Below are 18,663 nucleotides of genomic sequence, written 5' to 3'. Positions count from 1 at the left end.
TGTCTTTGGACTGTGGGGGAAACCGGAGCACCCGGAGAAAACCCACGCGGACACGGGGAGAACATGCAAACTCCACACAGAAAGGCCCTCGCCGGCCACGGGGCTCGAACCCAGGACCTTCTTGCTGTGAGGCGACAGCGCTAACCACTACACCACCGTGCCGCCCGATTACAGTTTTATTATACATTTTTAGACATTACGTTTTATTTTCGCAAAAACACGTTAGTTCCAGTTATCACTTGTTACAATCGCTATAAATAAACAACCGTTCTCTGACCATCCTCTCTGTCTCTTTTCTGAAGTTAACAAGACCATAAAAAAAAGCACAAAGCCCTTCATCGTAAAGACGTTTTCTTAGTTCCAGCTTTATATCTGACTGTTATCAAGCGCTGACATGATGCTAAATAAACGTCGCTTCACAGAAAACTTAACAATTACACAAGTTACACGTGTTGCATACAAGTCCTTGAGCGTGTTATTGTCTCGTGCTGGTTTAGATGAGTCGTCTGACTCTGTGAGAAGGGTCATGGTGCAGACTGAGGGAAGACGACGCATGCTTCATGCAGATTAACCTGCAAACTGCCATGGTAATGATAAACTAATTATTTTTTTTAATAACTAATTGAAACAATGGAGAAACCAACAAGAGTAAGCTAGATTTTGAAAGTATCCCACCCCCTCCCTCCTGCACCTTGTCCAAAGCCACTCGTCCAAACACATGAACGTGCACTGCCTGACTACTGCTGGTGGAGGAGTCCATGGAAGAGAGCGGTGGGGGAAAAGTGTCGCGCTTCGTTGTCCAATCCAACTGCCTCATCTCTCATTCACATGTAAGAAAAGACCTAATATATATCATAATGAATGTAAACAACTAGCACGGCTATTGTTAGTACTCACAGCTGTCGACTAGCTCGCAAGCTTCAGCGATACGTCTGATGCGTCTGCCTAGCCTCGTGGAAAACTCTGGTCACGTGCAATGAGTGCAAGGGCAGAGAGCGCACAGGTAGACATGCAGTTAGTTCGTCCAATCGCTTCACTCAGACCGAATAAGGTCAAGGTCTTTTTGTTTGTCATTTCAACCATATACAGTTGGTACAGTACACACAGTTAAAACGAAACTACGTTTCTCCAGGACCACGGTGCTACATTGAACATCTAAATTCTAAAGTCCTTCCTGCACCATATGGCACATAGGGCGGCGCCGATCTCGGTTTCTGTAGCCCTTGGCCTCTCGCCTATGACATAGCTAGGGTTACGGGGGGGCTAGTCTTCTGGTAACCTAGGTCGTAGGTACCATTTTTATGATGGTCTTTGGTATGACCTGAGTGCGTCTCCCAGTCAAGAGGCAGGAGATCGTGAGGTTTTTTTATATAAAAAAATATATATATATAAATATATATATATATATATATATATATATATATATATATATATAAAAAATATTTGGGACCCACAAAAAAAAAAAAAAAATGCCACCGCGAGTTGGCCTAGTGGTTAGTGTGTCCGCCTCTCAATTGGGAGATCACGAGTTCTATTCACGGTCGGGTCATACCAAAGACCATCATAAAAATGGTGCCTACTGCCGTCTGGCAAGGCAGATGCGAGTGGGGAGTCAAACTCTTGTGGTTACCAGAGGACTAGCTCCCCACTGTAACCCTAGCTATGTAATAGGTGAGAGGCCGAGGGCTACGGAAACGGAGATCGGCGCCACCCTATGCGCCACATGGCATGAGAAGGGACTTAGAAAGAAAAAAAAAAAATACCAGGGACCCCAATTTGGCCAGTCATGTGGATCTCTGGACCCAGAACAAAAAAAAAAAAAAAATCCTAGCACCATTCCTGCCCCATATTGAGCTGCAGCATTGTTCATCAATTGCACTGTATTTTATCAATAACTTGTCCAAAAGGAATGACAAAATGTCACTTTTTTGGGAAAAAAAAAAAAAAAGCAAATAAACCCAGAACTTTCCTCCATCACACTTGCAGTAAATGCAACAGAACATCTGCATGGCTGGTATTTATACACCAAGAATTTTTTTTTTCCTCTCTCTTTAGAACGCAGTTATAAGGTCAAGTGGAACTAAAGACTTTTGGACTGTGTGCCAAATAACTTATTCTCTTTTAAACATAACCACACACACACACTCCAATACCGGTGCGTAAGAGAACGATAGATAAACTACAGCCCAGAGTTAGGAGCATTACCACAGTTGAAGTTGATCGCCCCTATGAGCTCCAGGTAGGTGTGTATTCGGCCAATGCAGTTCACATCCCCGCAGTTCTTCAAGCCTGGACGCACTGACGTCTTATTTAAGTACTTGGGTTTGCTCTTCTCCCTAATACACACCACATACACAAACAGGCACTCGAAGCTGCACATATTGGTGATTTTTGCCTCATAAATCCATCAGGATCCATCGCACACTCACCACTGGTCCAGTATGTAGTTGCGGATTTTCAGATATCGCTCTGGCGTTTTTGACAGACGACCCTCAAAGAATTCTGGGATGGCCTGCTTTTCTTCTTCGGTGATGGTACTTGTGTCCAGCGTCACTTCCTGTTCGGGGGGCTTCAGCTCCTCTTCTTCGTCCTGGTCTTCGGTGTCTTCTAGTGGACTCTTCTCAACTTTATCTCCCAAAAGAAATACCAATGTCACTATCCAAAACACTATTTCTGAACAGTTATAACTGCACCGTGGTTAAGGAGAACACTAGTTTTAATCATGGATGCAAACGGCGCGCCTTTTGGCGGATGCCACCTTTTTCACAGCTGTCTGGGGGACTTGTGTGAATCGCGCAGATCCGATGAGGGGGTTTTTTTGGGGGGGAGGGGGCGTTGGAGTGTCTTATAATTTCATCAAAGTAAATTCTGTATTAAAATTACTAAATAAGCAAATGCCGTTACAGTCCATGAAACATAGGAAGTATAAGTATGAGAAGAAAACAGTAAATCAGAAAGCTGCGCACGTAAAGCCAATTGGCTGCGCGCCATTATCAGCTGCTGGCTGCACTTCACTGCACGCGCAAGGATTTCCCATCAGTCCAACGCAAGTTACGCAAGTTACGTAATTGGCTTTACATGCACAGCTTTCTGATTTACTGTTTTCTTCTCATACTTATACTTCCTATGTTTCATGGACTGTAACGGCATTTGCTTATTTAGTAATTTTAATACAGAACTTACTTTGATGAAATTATAATCAGACACTCCCCCCCCCCCCCCCCCAAAAAAAAAGCTCATCTCATCGGATCTGCGCGATTCACACAAGTCCCCCAGACAGCCGTGAAAAAGGCGGCATCCGCCAAAAGGCGCGCCGTTTGCATCCATGTTTAATGCTGAATAAGCATAGAATCATGTGATGGACATGTTCGAACATATACAGTACTGTGCAAAAGTCTTACTGTTCATTTTTTTTTTATATAAACTTTGTTATAGATTTGTTTTTTATGACTTCTACATTATCAAGGTCAGTACAAAAACATTTTAGAGTTCCAAATGCGGGCGGCACGGTGGTGTAGTGGTTAGCGCTGTCGCCTCACAGCAAGAAGGTCCGGGTTCGAGCCCCGTGGCCGGCGAGGGCCTTTCTGTGCCGAGTTTGCATGTTCTCCCCGTGTCCGCGTGGGTTTCCTCCGGGTGCTCCGGTTTCCCCCACAGTCCAAAGACATGCAGGTTAGGTTAACTGGTGACTCTAAATTGACCGTAGGTGTGAATGTGAGTGTGAATGGTTGTCTGTGTCTATATGTCAGCCCTGTGATGACCTGGCGACTTGTCCAGGGTGTACCCCGCCTTTCGCCCGTAGTCAGCTGGGATAGGCTCCAGCTTGCCTGCGACCCTGTAGAACAGGATAAAGTGGCTAGAGATAATGAGAGGAGTTCCAAATGCTTGTTTTCCAGCATAAAATTAAATGTTACAGAAAAAAGTTTGTATCTGAGCAGCATATGACAGAAGAGACGACTTTTCAGATTAAAAAAAGGAAACATAATGAAGGCTGCTGGGTTTTGGTGCAGAATGAAGAAGCGAGTGTGACGGTCAAAGTGTCCAGAAGAACTGTGGCTGGTTCTGTAAGATGCTCAGTCAAACCTACAGCTCATTTCCTTATCGAACTGCACTCACTGTACCTGAGACTACTATTTTTTTTTTAAAAGCAAAGAGTCGTCTCCAGGGCTCGAAATTAACTTTTTTTCTTTGTGTCCCCCAGTGGTCCCGAATTCTGTGTTGTATTGTCCCGAATGGAAGCAATAGTGTCCCCATTTTTTTCCTCTCTGAAATAACCAGTGGTTAATATCATATGAAGTTACTATTATATTTGTAACTATGCAATTTTGAACCCTTTATATCATTTTTACAATAAGTCACAAGACACAAGCGACACGTCCTATACATCATCTACTTCAAAATTACAGTTATTGCATTTTCAGTTTATTAAACTTTGGCGATCTCACTGTATGAATAGATACCCGTTTATTTAAAGGGGCCAACTAGCTCATTCAGAAAATGTTTCAACTCCCTACATCTGCAGTACACTTTAGCTGAAAATAAGACCCCTTTTATGTTCATTTCATCTACTTATACCTTGAATATCTGTTGCCACTTATAAGGCCAACTTATCATTTTCACCATTACCGTTATCCATTTTTATGAACTTTCCGTTATCCATTTTTATGAACTTTCCGTTATCCATTTTTATGAACTTTCCGTTATCCATTTTATGAACTTTCGCTGCCGGGTGCAAACATTAGCAACATCAGCATAGTGCCAGGGTCCGTGTATCATCCGATCATTCAAGTATTCCATTCAATCTGGAAAACGATGATACACGGACCTGCCAGGTCCGAGCCTAGTTGTGCTGCTGACTGACTAAACTTTCTGAACTAGAAAGACACCAAGAAAACTCACTTATTCTGTTGAACGGTATCTTCCGTCAATATCATCCACATCATTCCTGTTGTATTCTATAACGTGTCTAACAGTGTTCATTCAGTTGCTAGCGTTGCCTGCAGACCAGGCGATGACACTTTGGATCCTGAAGGTCCCGGAGACGTTATGTCTGGGCTTTCAGTTTCTTCCCCGCGGTCGGTCCGCTTCAACCACTTCAGCATTTTTGTTCTGGCAAGAGTCGGCGCAGCGTGTGCGGTAGCAATTCCATTCCAAGTCCATATAATGCGGACACCGGCCGAAGATTCTAGAACAGAATGCGCTGCTCTGTAGCCTACGGATGCAGGGGCATCGAAAGTGTAGCTACTATGTATTTTTCGCTGTTAACGTTTTAAAATTAAAATTGACAAATTAGGTGAATGTCTACGTATGTGTTACGGCTTTGTAAATAATATTAATGTAGAACTTTTTTTCTAGATCTATTTTTTTCCATTGTCCCGGGATTGTCCCAGATATGATAATTTTGTGTCCCGATGACATTTTTTATGGTCCCCGGGACATCGGGACACCGTTAGTTTCGAGCGCTGGTCGTCTCACACCAAATATCGACTTTGTTTCATTTATTATGGCTGACTGCTGTTTATAGTATTTTTTTTTCATGTTGAAACATTTACTTTCATTATATTTAAGCCATTTTTTTGCTCTACAGCAATTCTTTACATGCATCTTTTACAAGACTTTCGCACAGTACTGTATGTACGCCTTAAAAGTAAGCAATAGGTACCGTCAGCGCACTCATCCCCATACTGGGGCTGTATTTTTGTGTCCCAGGACTCTCTATGATCTCCAGGTTCTGGCTCGGTCCCAGTCTGAAAGCAGCTGCTGTTCCCCTCAGCAGGTGTATTAGATGTTTCCGCTACATCCGAGATGTAATGGTTTAGTTTGCCTGTAGAGGACGGTGTTTGATTTTGACCTGTTTGGTCTTGAGGTGGATCCAAACCTTTGGGCTCGTCCCTGAAATCGAACTGGTTCTCAGGCTGACTCACTGCATCATCGCTCAGGTCATCGGTGATGTCAACGTCCTCGTCGTCAGACAGTCGTTCGATGCGTACGGCGTTGGTCAGAGCAGCAGCCTGAGGCTGGACAGACGGAGGGCTGGATCCAGACGGTAGTGCAGGAAGCAGTGCACTCTGGGGCTTAGTGGCAGACACTTCAGTATGACCTTCAGCTTTAGCCTTTAGGTTAAAAAACGAAACAGAAGAAAGAGCTGATTAAGAAGAGAATAAACTGATCAGTGACGAGAAAACTAGCGTAACCGCGCTGATTGTTTGTTGCAGCCACAAGCAGAATAAACGACAACAATTTACAATAATCTCCGTAACACTGACGCAAAAAGTAGTAAAAGTACCGTGATTACAACGACTATACCTAGTCTATCAGAAGTCATTCCTAATAATTAAAGGGGACGGAAAAGAATTTAAAAGTTAAAGCGACAGTATGTAACTTCTAGACTTCTTATATTAAGCATATCAGACGCTCGCTGGCGGTGCTGCGAAAATTGTCCATGCAGACGCTCATCTAAGTTTCCAAATCTGTCATTGCTTAACTCTTGAATATTTTCTATGGTGAACACTATTACGAAAAAAGCTTATAATCTCTGCTTTCCAAAGAAATTTCTCTTGTTAAGATCTGTTCAGTACTTTGGGAGGAACGGCAGGTTGAAGTTGGTACAAAAGAGTTCACACTCTGCTCGCGGGACGTTGGGAAACTGCCGGTGCTTTTTAAGAGCTCAGGCTCTCTCTCTCTCTCTCTCTCTCTCTCCTGATCAGTTTCTGACTGGATTGCTCGTGAATATCAATCAGACAACTTTTATAGGGATGTTCTCTCGCTCTCACTGTTTCTGATGAAGTATTCAGCAAAATTTTCCGTCAGCTAGTTTTGATGTTATGATTCACAGGAGACTTTGAAGCAAGTTTTCACAGCTTTACCTACTTTTTTTTTTTAAATCAAACTGTTTCCTGTAAATAAATATTTTAGAATAGAACTGTAGTTGTTGTGATGAAAAATACTGAGATCTTAATGGTTGGAATGAGATTTTAAAAAACCAGAAGTCAGAAACGAGAGTGTCAATTTCAATTCAGTTAACTGGAATTGTTTATTATATGTGGCTCTCAGTTTTTTCGAGGTTCGCCTTGCAAGCTGTGAATATTAGCATTTTTATTCTTTAATATAAACACTAGTAGGCCCTACTTTTGAGAAATACAAAGGCCTACAGAGCACAAAGAGGGTATTAGGAATAATCTTTTATTACTTTTTTACTGAGTGTACAGATTTAACATTTTTACCGAATTAGCATAATTAATACTAATTAAATACTAATTTGCACTTTTTTTTGTTACTAATTTTTGAAACTTTGTATTCAGTATACAACCATCTATGTATCTGCCAACTTCCATGTAAATATCTTGGAAAAAAAAAAGCTATTAAGAAAAAGCATTTGAGCTCATTCATTAATGAGGCCCATTTTGGACCATGTGATTCTCATACATAGTTTTAGAAAACATACAGTTTTCTAAAAACGACACCATTTTTTCAATCTTTGATTTGTAACATCTCAAGAACGGATAAACGTTTTCATTCTGTAAAAAGTACATTGTTCTGCAATCATTTCTGAATTCAATGAGACCGGTTTCAACCAATCTGGACTGAATTTGAATTTTCACCTGATATGCCAACTTATAGGCTGGAAAACATACAGAAAAGCATGAAAATAAAGAAACATATCGCAGATCAGTTTTTCCAAGGCATCTTTGAAATTGTGTAATAATTGTAGGTCTCGAGAAACGCTTCAAACGCATCTTACACTACCTTCAGACCGCAACCTGAAACGACCCATATCCGATTTGTTGTGAAATCCGAATTTTTTTGTTAGGCCGTTCACATTACCAATTATATGAGACTTGTGTGCGATCTCCAATATGAACGGAAAACGACCCAAAAGTGTCCCGCATGCGCAAATTGACACGTAATAAGCACATCTACATAATACGTAAACAAAAAAAAAAAAGCGCACTCTTCACGTTTAATGATTTTTTTTGGTTTGTTTGTTTAATTATCTGGTTAGTGTTAAAGTGTGAGGTCTCGTGTGTGTTTTTGTTTCTGAACTGAAATGAAAACGTGTAGCCTGGTAACGAGGGTTGACTCCTAAATGTCTCTCTAATTTCTATATAAGTGCACTACATGTTACTAGGAAGTAATGGATTTTTAAACTCTATATAGTGCACTCGAGCTTCAGCAGGCAGTCATTTGGGATACGGCCGCTGTATTACCAAACTCTTAATTCAGGCTTAATAATTTGCACATATTTATTTCGTCATATTAATAAACTTTTTCTACATTTTTATAAATATTTATTTAGATTGTTTATAGCCAGCTGAATTCTGCAACTTCTCTCAGCGCTGGCTCAAGGTGCAGAAACACCAGTGCAGTTTGCTATGGAGATGAGGCGAGACCTGGCGATGTGGTTTTTGTGGCGGCGGCGGAACTCACACAATAATCTGATTAATGTGGGCAGCAGAGTAATGAGACCGAAGGTGTCAAATTACTGGAAATTTCCAGAACAATCTTATAATCTTGTAATACAGGATGGTTTAAGTTATAAATCAGTTCTAGAAACTGTTTTATTTAATCAGGCTAACAGATAAACATCCAGGTCCCTACCAAAGCCACCATTAGCTTGATCAATTCTATAAAAGTCTATTTAAATTCTGAAAACTGTATAAAATGTTGTTGTTTTCCACCAAAGAGGCGGGATTAGCCAACGCAGAATAGTGACGTTTGTCTCTTGTTGATGACGTGTAGGTCGCATGAATGCGACCTGTCCGGTCAGACTGCAGTCGCATGTGAAAATATCGGATATGCATCGGAATTAGGACCACATATCCAAGCGGCCTGGGTCGCATGTGAAAAAATCGGATCTGTGTCGTTCAGATTGTCAATAACAAATCGGATACAGGTCGCATATGGGCAAAAAAAAATCGGATATGGGTCGTTTCAGGGTGCAGTCTGAACGTAGTCTTAAATATCTTTAAAATGTTCATGTGCTGATGTGCACACGGCACCTTGCACACATTAAAGGAGAACTGAAGGCTAAGTGTTTTATCAAAATTCTATTTCTCATTTTATTAAATATAGGAATGCATTTTTGATAGCTATTTTGTCACTGCAATAGCAAGTTAGTGTTTGAAATATGCTCTGTAATATATCAGTCCATAAGTTAAAGCAATGGGCGTAAACGAGATTCGCTGAGACCTGTGCAAGACATCGTAAGACGGATGTAAAACGTACAGCGGAAATCAAAGTGACCGACATCTGCCAACGCTGTCAAAAGATGTGCGCGGCCTCTTTCGAATGCTGACGTAATCAAGCCGGAAGTTTTGTTTTTGTTTTGATAGCAATCAGGAAAGTTTGAAAAAAGTAGGCAGTACTCGTCATTTAAACTCGTTTTTGTGCAATATTTCATTTGGAAAACAGTTTTCAAAATGGCGGCACTGACGCTTCACGTTTCGAAGTCTCGCACAAGTCTCGTGAAAATCGCGCGGATAAGCGACGCTTGCCATGGATCAAATAAACTAAATTCAATGTGGCTAAAAACCGAATAGGCTGATAAGTATAATATTTAATTGCAATTAGTTGCCAATACGAGTCACGACACAAGGTTACTAAAACCGAAAACGTAATTGAAGAACACGTCAATTCAGAAATAAAGCAAGTTTAAAAATTACTTCAGTTCTCCTTTAAACCCAAATTTCCAAACATCTCAAGAATCTCGAAAGGTACAAACGTGGCATTAAAAATCCTGAGAAGATCCAGAAAAAAAAAAAAGAGTCCACGCTGTCACGCCGTACCTTGTTCTTAAAGTACTGCCTGGCGTAGCTCTTCACTTGAAGGACAGTCCTAGTGCCGATCAGCTTTGCGATTTTGGTCCACCTCCGGCCAAACTGAGCCTAGTTCAGGAAAATCACAGAAGTGATTATACGTTTTTAACACGATTACACTCGTATGTTAGCCGTTGTTGAAAACTAAGGTGTAACAAAACCATACCAGTCCTCTCTCAAAGAGCTCTTTCTCCTCTTGTGCCCAACGAGCCGAAGCTCCAGAGCTCTTCACTGGCGACCTGCGCAGGGTTACACAAACTTTCTAGACTCCTCTTGTTCAAAAAGCTGACAATAGCTTATTAGATTCAGCAACAGCACTTAAATCACTTCAAGGTCATTTGTTCTAGATAATCATCTCGACACAAAATTGAAAACATTACACTTCATTCTTTACTCACTTTTTTACTTTCGGCTTTTCATCCGTCCATGCCACTTTCGGAACCTTCTTCCCAGCAAAATAATATGTGAGCAAAATTAAGGATGTACACACGTGCTTTCGGACAATATGGACAATTAAAAGTGAACTGATGGCACGCTGTGGCGTGTGGATGTCCTCCTCGTGACTGTGTGGGTTTTCTACAATTTCTTGCCATAGTTGTAATTCTATGTCTGGCTAAGGTTTTTTTTTTAAATACACAAGAATAGAATCCTAAAATCATCCCCCAAATTTCTTTCTTTCTTGACTGTATTTAAATTATATTTAAGACCCTTAAAATTTGTAACAGGAGCAAAAGCAAAAAGATTGGATGATATTTTAAAACATTTCCCCACTGAATTAGATAATCAAGATAAAACTGTTTTTCCCCTTTTGGGCGTTTTATTTGTGCTAGCAGCACTGGTGCAAATGGTTACTCTCACTCAGGATCTTTCTATTTTATTATTCCTCTTATTATTATTCTCCTAACGTTTATAGGACACTTATCGACTCAGTTTTCAGCCAATCACCACCAAATTTCACATGAAGAAAACCTCTGGGCTGAATTACATTGCTATGACTTTTGGTGGTGATCTGGATCACTGATCCGGAATGATCCATGAAAAATGGGATTTTTTTCAAATCACATATAACTGTCAATTTTCATGATTTTTTTTTTCCAATTTTGTTCAGGACAGCAGGGCACAACTTTTCCTCACTAAGCGTCATTCTTTATCTACCCAGATCTATAGGGTACGGTGACCAGACTTCCAAGTTTGCAGAGGTGGACAAAGTACCCAACTTCATTCCTTACAGATCCCACTGGTCAAATGTTACTCCGATACAAGTGAAAGTTGTCCAGTCAAATTTTTACTTAAGTTAAAGTACTGAAGTACTTGCTTTTAAAAATGCTTAAGTATTAAAAATACATTTTCTGTCAACGCATTGTTGTATTATTGCCACAACGCTAAACAAAACCTAATGCAGTGACCAAAGACAGAAATGTGAATTCACAAAATGAACGCATGCTGTGCCATTATGGTGGTTTAACGTTAAGCTAGCTAGTCAGTGAAGCTCCACCTGACATGCTAGCAAACTCTTTTCAAACTCGAAATCATATTGGGTAGCTAACGCTACTAGAAAAGAAAGATTTCTACATTCTGTTTATTTGGCAAGATTATGCTGAAACATATTTCTGAAAGGACTTTGGATAAGTTAAATGTTATTCATGTTAGCATAACTCTGTTTTTACATGCTAACTAACAGTGTCCAAATTAACTAGCTGTGTGTTAACCTTAGCCATGGACAAGGCTACGGCAAATTGGCGGGCAAATCCATAGAAAATCATTTGACGAACCAGACTGCATAGCTATTGCAACATTATCGCGAGCTCTAAAAGCACAGACAACTTCATTACAAGCTTTCTCTTGGAATAAAACGTTTATATACCTCAATATGCTTCCGCAGGTCGGACGGCGAGTTTTTGGAGGCTGTGATGTGGTTCGTTTTCGGCAAACAAAGCAAACATTTAAAACGAAATGGCCATGGGTGCGTGCAATCTCCAGAAGAACCGCCTCCTTACATTCAGCCATCAACGGATTGTGTTCAAATAAAGCTGCTGAGAAATCACTGAACTTGATTTTATAGTCTATGGACGTGAAATGACCCTAGTGATTACTGATGGGCTGCCTCAGTGTCACCTGCGAAAAAACCAATCACATTTTAGGCCCACTTTACACGGGGACGGTATAAAACAAAAACGCAAAAGTCCGTTTTCGTTCTCACTTTTTTCCGCGTCTACACGACCATTTTCAAGGAGGAAATCTGCGTCTATACGGTGACGCATAAATGTCTCCGCTATGTCTGCACGCATGCGCAACGTCTTCCGTCTTGTCTGATCTGCACATCTGCGCTGCTGTTCTGTCAAGTTATCCTACCAAGCCTACTGCGCATGCGCGAAATCCAGGAGGGTAGGAAAATTCAACAGTAGTTTTGTCCCACCGATCAGCTGGGCTGATAGAAAATCGGTTAGAATTTCACGCATTTGCCGATTTTTATGTTTTGTGCGTATTGGTCGAGTCTTTGGCTGAGTCAAATAATTTGTAACGACTTGTTTTGAATAATAAAACGGTCTGTATGAGAACTTGCTAGGATAACTTCACAGAACACCGGTCCGGCTGAGGTACTGTAGTGCTCGAGGGAGGAGCAGGAGCAAACCGAAACTCTTTTAATCTGCCTTTATTAAGTAACACTCACTCTTGTTTCGGTGAAGAAGAGAAAAGGCAGTGTCCATCTCAGCAAAATAAACCCGTTCGGCTGCTAGTTTTGTTTTCAGTCTCGGGTTTATGGTTTCACGAGCGGCTTGAATAGGCGGCGCGCGCGTGCGTGCGTGTAACTTGGCGACACCAAACTGAGGAGCTCCAGCTGGGCAGGTGAGCAGGAAAACACATCTACTGCATTAAAACACACAGCAGCTTGAAGGTCCGTTGGATCGATGTAATCAGACATGCTCATACTTTTTTACTTACTTTCTTACTTCCCGGGCTGGCATGTACAGTATATGACATATGTATGACATAAACGCATACCCGACGTGAGCAGATCCGAGCAGAGTTTCGCGTATTGGGTAGTTTAGACGGATATGCAACGGGGGCTGTTTTTAACTTATCCACTCTGGAAGGCGTTTTCAATTTTATCCGTTTTTCAGCCTTGGAAACGCCGTCCCCGTGTAAACGAAAGGCACTTCTGATAAAATATTTAGTCGTTTTTACCCGACAGCATCCTCGTGTAAACGGGCCCTTAGAAAAGAAAAAAAAAACATCCACTTTCAAAGCTGCTTCAGAGTAACGAGGACCTTGATAGAAATGTAGTGGAGTACAAAGTACGATATTTGCCTTTCAAATGTAATGAAGTTAAAGTCACAAGTTTCCAAAAAAAATTATACTCAAGTAAAGTACAGATACTCAAAAAGTGTACTTAAGCCTTGGTCACAACCGGCCGTACGTGCTCCTACGGCCGGTCTACGTGCAAAAAACGCAAGAAACGCACGGAGGGCGCGCGTGTGATGTGCTGATTTTCGAGCCGTAGACTGGCTGCAGAGGTTCTTTGTCATGTCAAACAAACTACGGGTGCTTAAGTTTTTTTCAGGTTGCAAGACAAACTTACGGCCAACGTGCGTCTTTCTCCACGAACAAAAAAAAAAACGCAGCGATTTGGGAAACGCCAAAAATCGCACGGCCAAAAAAATTGTACGTCCAGTTGTGACCTAGGCTTCAAGTACAGTCCTCAAGTAAATGCACTTCGTTACTGTCCACCTCTGCCAGTTTGTAACAGCTAGCGCAAATTACTGTAACTTTAGTCACAGTCTCTATCTAGTTTCATTTTTTTTTATCATTTTTCTTGCTTGTTTACTTTCCCCCTTTCTATCCACGTACATATTTAACGACAGCACTTCCTACATCATTTCAATTTTGTATGACAAGTTATTTATACTAGATTTTGATCAGATTGTTCCCTTTGATAATTTGTTTGTTCTTCCCTATATTTAATAGGATAACATCAGGATGTTGCCATATTGGTTTTGTACATTTTCAATAAAGTGTTATATTAAAAAACAAAACAACAAAAAATTCCTTCCTACCATCCAAAGACATGCAGATTAGGCTTCAATAAATTGCCATCGGTGTGAATGTGAGTGAGTGAGTGAGTGAGTGAGTGAGTGAGTGAGTGGCTGTCCGTCTCGCTGTGTTAACCCCGTGAGAGACTGACTACCTGTCCAGGATGAACCTCGTGATGGATAAGCGGTATAGATCATGAATGAATGAAAGTGAATTCAAAAGGAAACCTTGTGTCATTTTGAAGAAGGATATTGTTCTTCCAACAGCATGCTCTCAATGATCTCTCGGTTCTCAGCGCTGATTGAGTTATCCAGAGTCCAGGGCTGAGAGAGAAAAAACAAAACATGTGGAATCTAAATGATCAGATCAAACCCAATAAAAGAGTTCATGTTCTTCTCAGTGTGTTGGCTCAAATTAAAACTCTCTCTTACCAGGACAGCAGGGTCAGTCCTCCATGCTGACTGTAAGTACTGATCCTGGAGCATCACTGCTCTGGTAAGATCACTGGAAAATCAAGCAGGTTACATGTTTAACCTGATCAGCATCGTAGGTAAGAGCATCAGGATTCATTTTATTCACAAAATCTCAGGCAGGGGCGGCACGGTGGTGTAGTGGTTAGCACTGTTGCCTCACAGCAAGAAGGTCCGGGTTCGAGCCCCGGGGCCGGCGAGGGCCTTTCTGTGTGGAGTTTGCATGTTCTCCCCGTGTCCGCGTGGGTTTCCTCCGGGTGCTCCGGTTTCCCCCAAAGACATGCAGGTTAGGTTAACTGGTGACTCTAAATTGACCGTAGGTGTGAATGAGAGTGTGAATGGTTGTCTGTGTCTATGTGTCAGCCCTGTGATGACCTGGCGACTTGTCCAGGATGTACCCTGCCTTTCGCCCATAGTCAGCTGGGATAGGCTCCAGCTTGCCTGCGACCCTGTAGAACAGGATAAAGCAGCTAGAGATAATGAGATGAGATGAATCTCAGGCAGTAAATGCATTCGTTTCATTTCATTTCAATCATGATGATAAAAATCACTAAATAACAATCCAGCCCTTTTGCTTAAATGTATGAGTCAATAAACAAGATAAACCAATAAACAAGACACAGAAATGTCTGAAACTATATAGGAGCCTGGTGAGGGACTTTGCCGTTTGGTGCAACAGGAACCATCTGCAGCTCAACACCTCAAAGACCAAGGAGCTGGTCATTGACTTTGGAAGGTCCAGACCAGTTCTGATCGAGGGAGTCGAGGTGGAGGCTGTGGATTCCTACAAGTACCTCGGGCTGTGGCTGGACAACAAGCTGGACTGGACTTGCAACACCAAACACCAGTACAGGAAGGGACAGAGCAGGCTATACTTCCTGAGGAGGCTGCGGTCCTTTAAAGTGCATATCACGGGTAAATTCAGGAGCGAGATCACTGTAAGTCTTCTATTTTATATTAAACTTTGGTCAAATATCTGTAACATTCTGCATTCTGTGCAATTTTTTTTCTACCTTGAGCAATACCAGAACAATTCAGTTGAAATCAAGCCATTTGAGGCGAATTGGTCCGCCTCTGAAAAAACTTGCCGTTTGGATTTCCGGCAAACACTGATTTTTGTGACGTCGCGTGTGGGACGCCTCCCTCTGAATCCTACGTCAGCGCTGGTTTGTTTATGAGAAAACGACCTGGTGGTTTACTGCAAATTTCTTCAACGTTATCACGTCATTATTAAAACGGTTAACAGATGTATCGTAGGAGGGGGTAGCAACACCAATCTTGATGGGATTAGTACTCATCGTTTCCCAAAAGGCCGGACAATGAGAGAAATGGGAGCACTTGGTCTACACAGGCTGTGCACTGAAACCGTGCAAAGCTCGCACAGCCTGCTGGCGCTTCCGCAGGTGACGTCACGAATCTGGCTCCAGACTCTCTTGGGATTTTTCCAGACGCGTTTTATTTTTTTCTGCTGTAGACAGACGGCCTTGCGCAAAATTACCCTTCTGGATGAGTGTGTAAAGGGACATACTTTCATATAAAAGAATAATGAAATTGGTCCAGAATATGCACTTTAACATCTGCAGGAAACTCCTGTGGATGTTCTATCAGTCTGTGGTCACCAGTGTCCTGTTTTACACCGTGGTGTGCTGGGGGGGCAGCACATCCAAGAAGGACACATCCAGGCTGGACAAACTGATCAGGCGGGCCGGCTCTGTGGTCGGCGTGAAGCTGGACTCTCTGGTGACGGTGGCAGAGAAGAGGACTATGGACAAACTACTGAACATCATGTACGATGCCAGTGACCCTCTGCACACCGTCATGAGCAACCAGAGGAGCCTGTTCAGTGACAGAATGCTCCTTCCCAAGTGCAGGACGAACAGACTCAAAAACTCCTTTGTCCCTCACGCCATCAGACTGTACAGCTCCTCTCTGGGGGGGAGGAGGGGGAACAGGAGGACAGAGGACGGGAAGGAGCAGTAGCCTAGCCTGACGATAAGCAATACCGGACAATGTGCAATATAAAGTGCAATATCTCTCCTGCTGGACCTTTTTTCATATTTAATGTTTTATATTTGCAGATGTTAATACTTAATTTACCTACAAGTTTTCTATTTTTTCTATTCTCTGTTTATCCTGTAATGATGCTGCTGGAATTTTAATTTCCCTGAGGGAACCCGCCCAAAGGGATCAATAAAGATCTATCTATCTATCTATCTATCTATCTATCCTATAGTGTCCCTGCTCCAAGTGCAGTAACAGGGGCCTGAACTCATGCTTTAAAGGGTGTTAAAGTGCACGACTTGGAACGCAGCCTTACTTTCGTGTCATGCCTGAATCCTGGGCTTTTGAAAACAAATTGTCCTCCATAACAATCCTTTAAAAGCTCAAAAATTTATTCAGGAGTTACGTTTACCCCTCATCTCCATCACACTCCTCGTCTCCTTCGATGTCAACAACATCCACCTCGTCCGCCATGATTCTGGTGAAGAAGCGGCTGAAAAGAGGCAGAGAGACGACGTTCCTTCCGGGTTGCATTTTCAGAGCGACACCGTGTGGCCGGGAGGCGATACTGCAGCCCAGAGCGTAAATACTGTACCACCTTCTTCCAGGACTTCTCATCTCATCTCATTATCTCTAGCCGCTTTATCCTGTTCTACAGGGTCGCAGGCAAGCTGGAGCCTATCCCAGCCGACTACGGGTGAAAGGCGGGGCACACCCTGGACAAGTCACCAGGTCATCACAGGGCTGACACATAGACACAGACAACCATTCACACTCACATTCACACCTACGGTCAATTTAGAGTCACCAGTTAACCTAACCTGCATGTCTTTGGACTGTGGGGGAAACCGGAGCACCCGGAGGAAACCCACGCGGACACGGGGAGAACATGCAAACTCCGCACAGAAAGGCCCTCGCCGGCCCCGGGGCTCGAACCCAGGACCTTCTTGCTGTGAGGCGACAGCGCTAACCACTACACCACCGTGCCGCCCCGCAAGTAAACATAAACAAGTAAACAACTCGTGCAAAACTTTGCTGGCCGTCTCTTATGTGGCAAAAGGAAGTTTGACCATATCACTCCAATTATGAAACCGCTTAGGCTACTTCCTGTATCTGACCTTCTTTACATCAGGGAAGCTACAATGATGTTTAAGATCAGAAATAATTTAGCACCTCTGTACTTAACTCAACTTTATCATCTGAGATCAGAGGTTCACAGGTAGAACACCAGGAACAGAGACCAAATGCCGCACGTCACTTGCACAACAGTCCTTTATATATCTTGGCGCCAGAACGTGGAACACTGTTCCCCCAAACATCAAGTCAAGCTCTAGCCCACATGCGTTTCAGGGCAATTTAAATAAGTTATTATTGTCTAAATTTTTAAGTAACTAGTTTTTTTTAATTATTGTACCAATGTAAATTTTAATATTGTAATTTTTTTTATTACCTTGTAAATTAATCTGGAAGAAATTCTCCATGAAGGATTAAGAAAGATTTTGTATTTGTATCCTCGGCAATGTCTGTTTTATGTACAAGTATTTATTGCCAAAAAAAAAAAAATCAATGAATCAATCAATACTAGCACCACTACTTCTATTATTGATACTACTACTATTTTTATCATCTCATAAAAAGTACAACTATTATCATTACTACTATAACTATCACGTTAAAAAATACTACTACTATTGCTATTATAACTATTACTACTGCCATTGTTGTAAATAATAAAACTAATAAACTACCACAACTATTATCAACTAATAAAAAAACTACATTACCATTGTTGTTAATAATAAGAATAAGAATAAAATCATAAAAACTACTACCACTACTATTATTGTTCTCGTGACCATCATCTAATAAAAACTACCACCACCACCTCTACTATTGTTGTTGCTACTGTTATAACTACTACCATTATTGTTCATAATGAATGTATTATTTATTATTTTTGGGGAGGAGTCTCCAGGGTCAGTTCTTTATAAAACAGTCAGATGTAAAGCTTTAACTTCAAGTTTACCAACACTGGAAAATCTCTTTTTTTGGGGGGGGGGGACACGACACACCACACACGCACGAGATGTGAACAAACAACTGTTTATAGCCTTCATAAAACAAGTGACTGTTAGGACTAGGACTGTTTTGGCCTCTAGAGGCCGCTGTTATTTCCTTTTCGTGTCGTTTATTTTGGCCTCTAGAGGCCGCCACTGTTCCTGTGTTTTGTGTTTGTGTTAATTGCCTGTTTAGTCCTGATTATCTTCACCTGTGTTCAATTTAGTTTGTGTATTTATACCCCCTGAGTTCAGTCCTCTTGTCACGGAGTCTTGAGCTGTTATGTTTAT

The 18,663-nt window shown here is 41.8% G+C and overlaps 1 protein-coding gene across 5 annotated transcripts in view; it reads right to left on the bottom strand.

Annotated features, from left to right (window-relative positions):
• mysm1 (Myb-like, SWIRM and MPN domains 1) overlaps nt 1-18,663 on the bottom strand; it is a 59,095-nt gene that overhangs the window by 39,151 nt on the left and 1,281 nt on the right. For 2 of the 5 annotated variants that reach the window (XR_009654377.1, XM_060917576.1), the window contains exons 1-9: nt 16,728-16,797; nt 14,276-14,348; nt 14,097-14,167; nt 10,211-10,276; nt 9,979-10,051; nt 9,783-9,881; nt 5,660-6,110; nt 2,430-2,631; nt 2,206-2,336 (exon numbers count right to left, since the gene is read on the bottom strand). Coding sequence is in view for 4 of the 5 variants with exons in the window: in XM_060917576.1 (XP_060773559.1) it covers nt 2,206-2,336; nt 2,430-2,631; nt 5,660-6,110; nt 9,783-9,881; nt 9,979-10,051; nt 10,211-10,276; nt 14,097-14,167; nt 14,276-14,348; nt 16,728-16,789 (1,228 nt within the window). In the remaining variant the exon portion in view is untranslated. The other 3 variants (XM_060917577.1, XM_060917578.1, XM_060917579.1) reach the window with 3 other exon arrangements.

Source organism: Neoarius graeffei, chromosome 3 (genome assembly GCF_027579695.1).
Source record: "Neoarius graeffei isolate fNeoGra1 chromosome 3, fNeoGra1.pri, whole genome shotgun sequence".
Classification (NCBI taxonomy): Eukaryota; Metazoa; Chordata; class Actinopteri; order Siluriformes; family Ariidae; genus Neoarius; species Neoarius graeffei.
The sequence above is the reverse complement of the archived record's forward strand: the minus strand, read 5'-3'. Positions and strand labels throughout refer to the sequence as shown.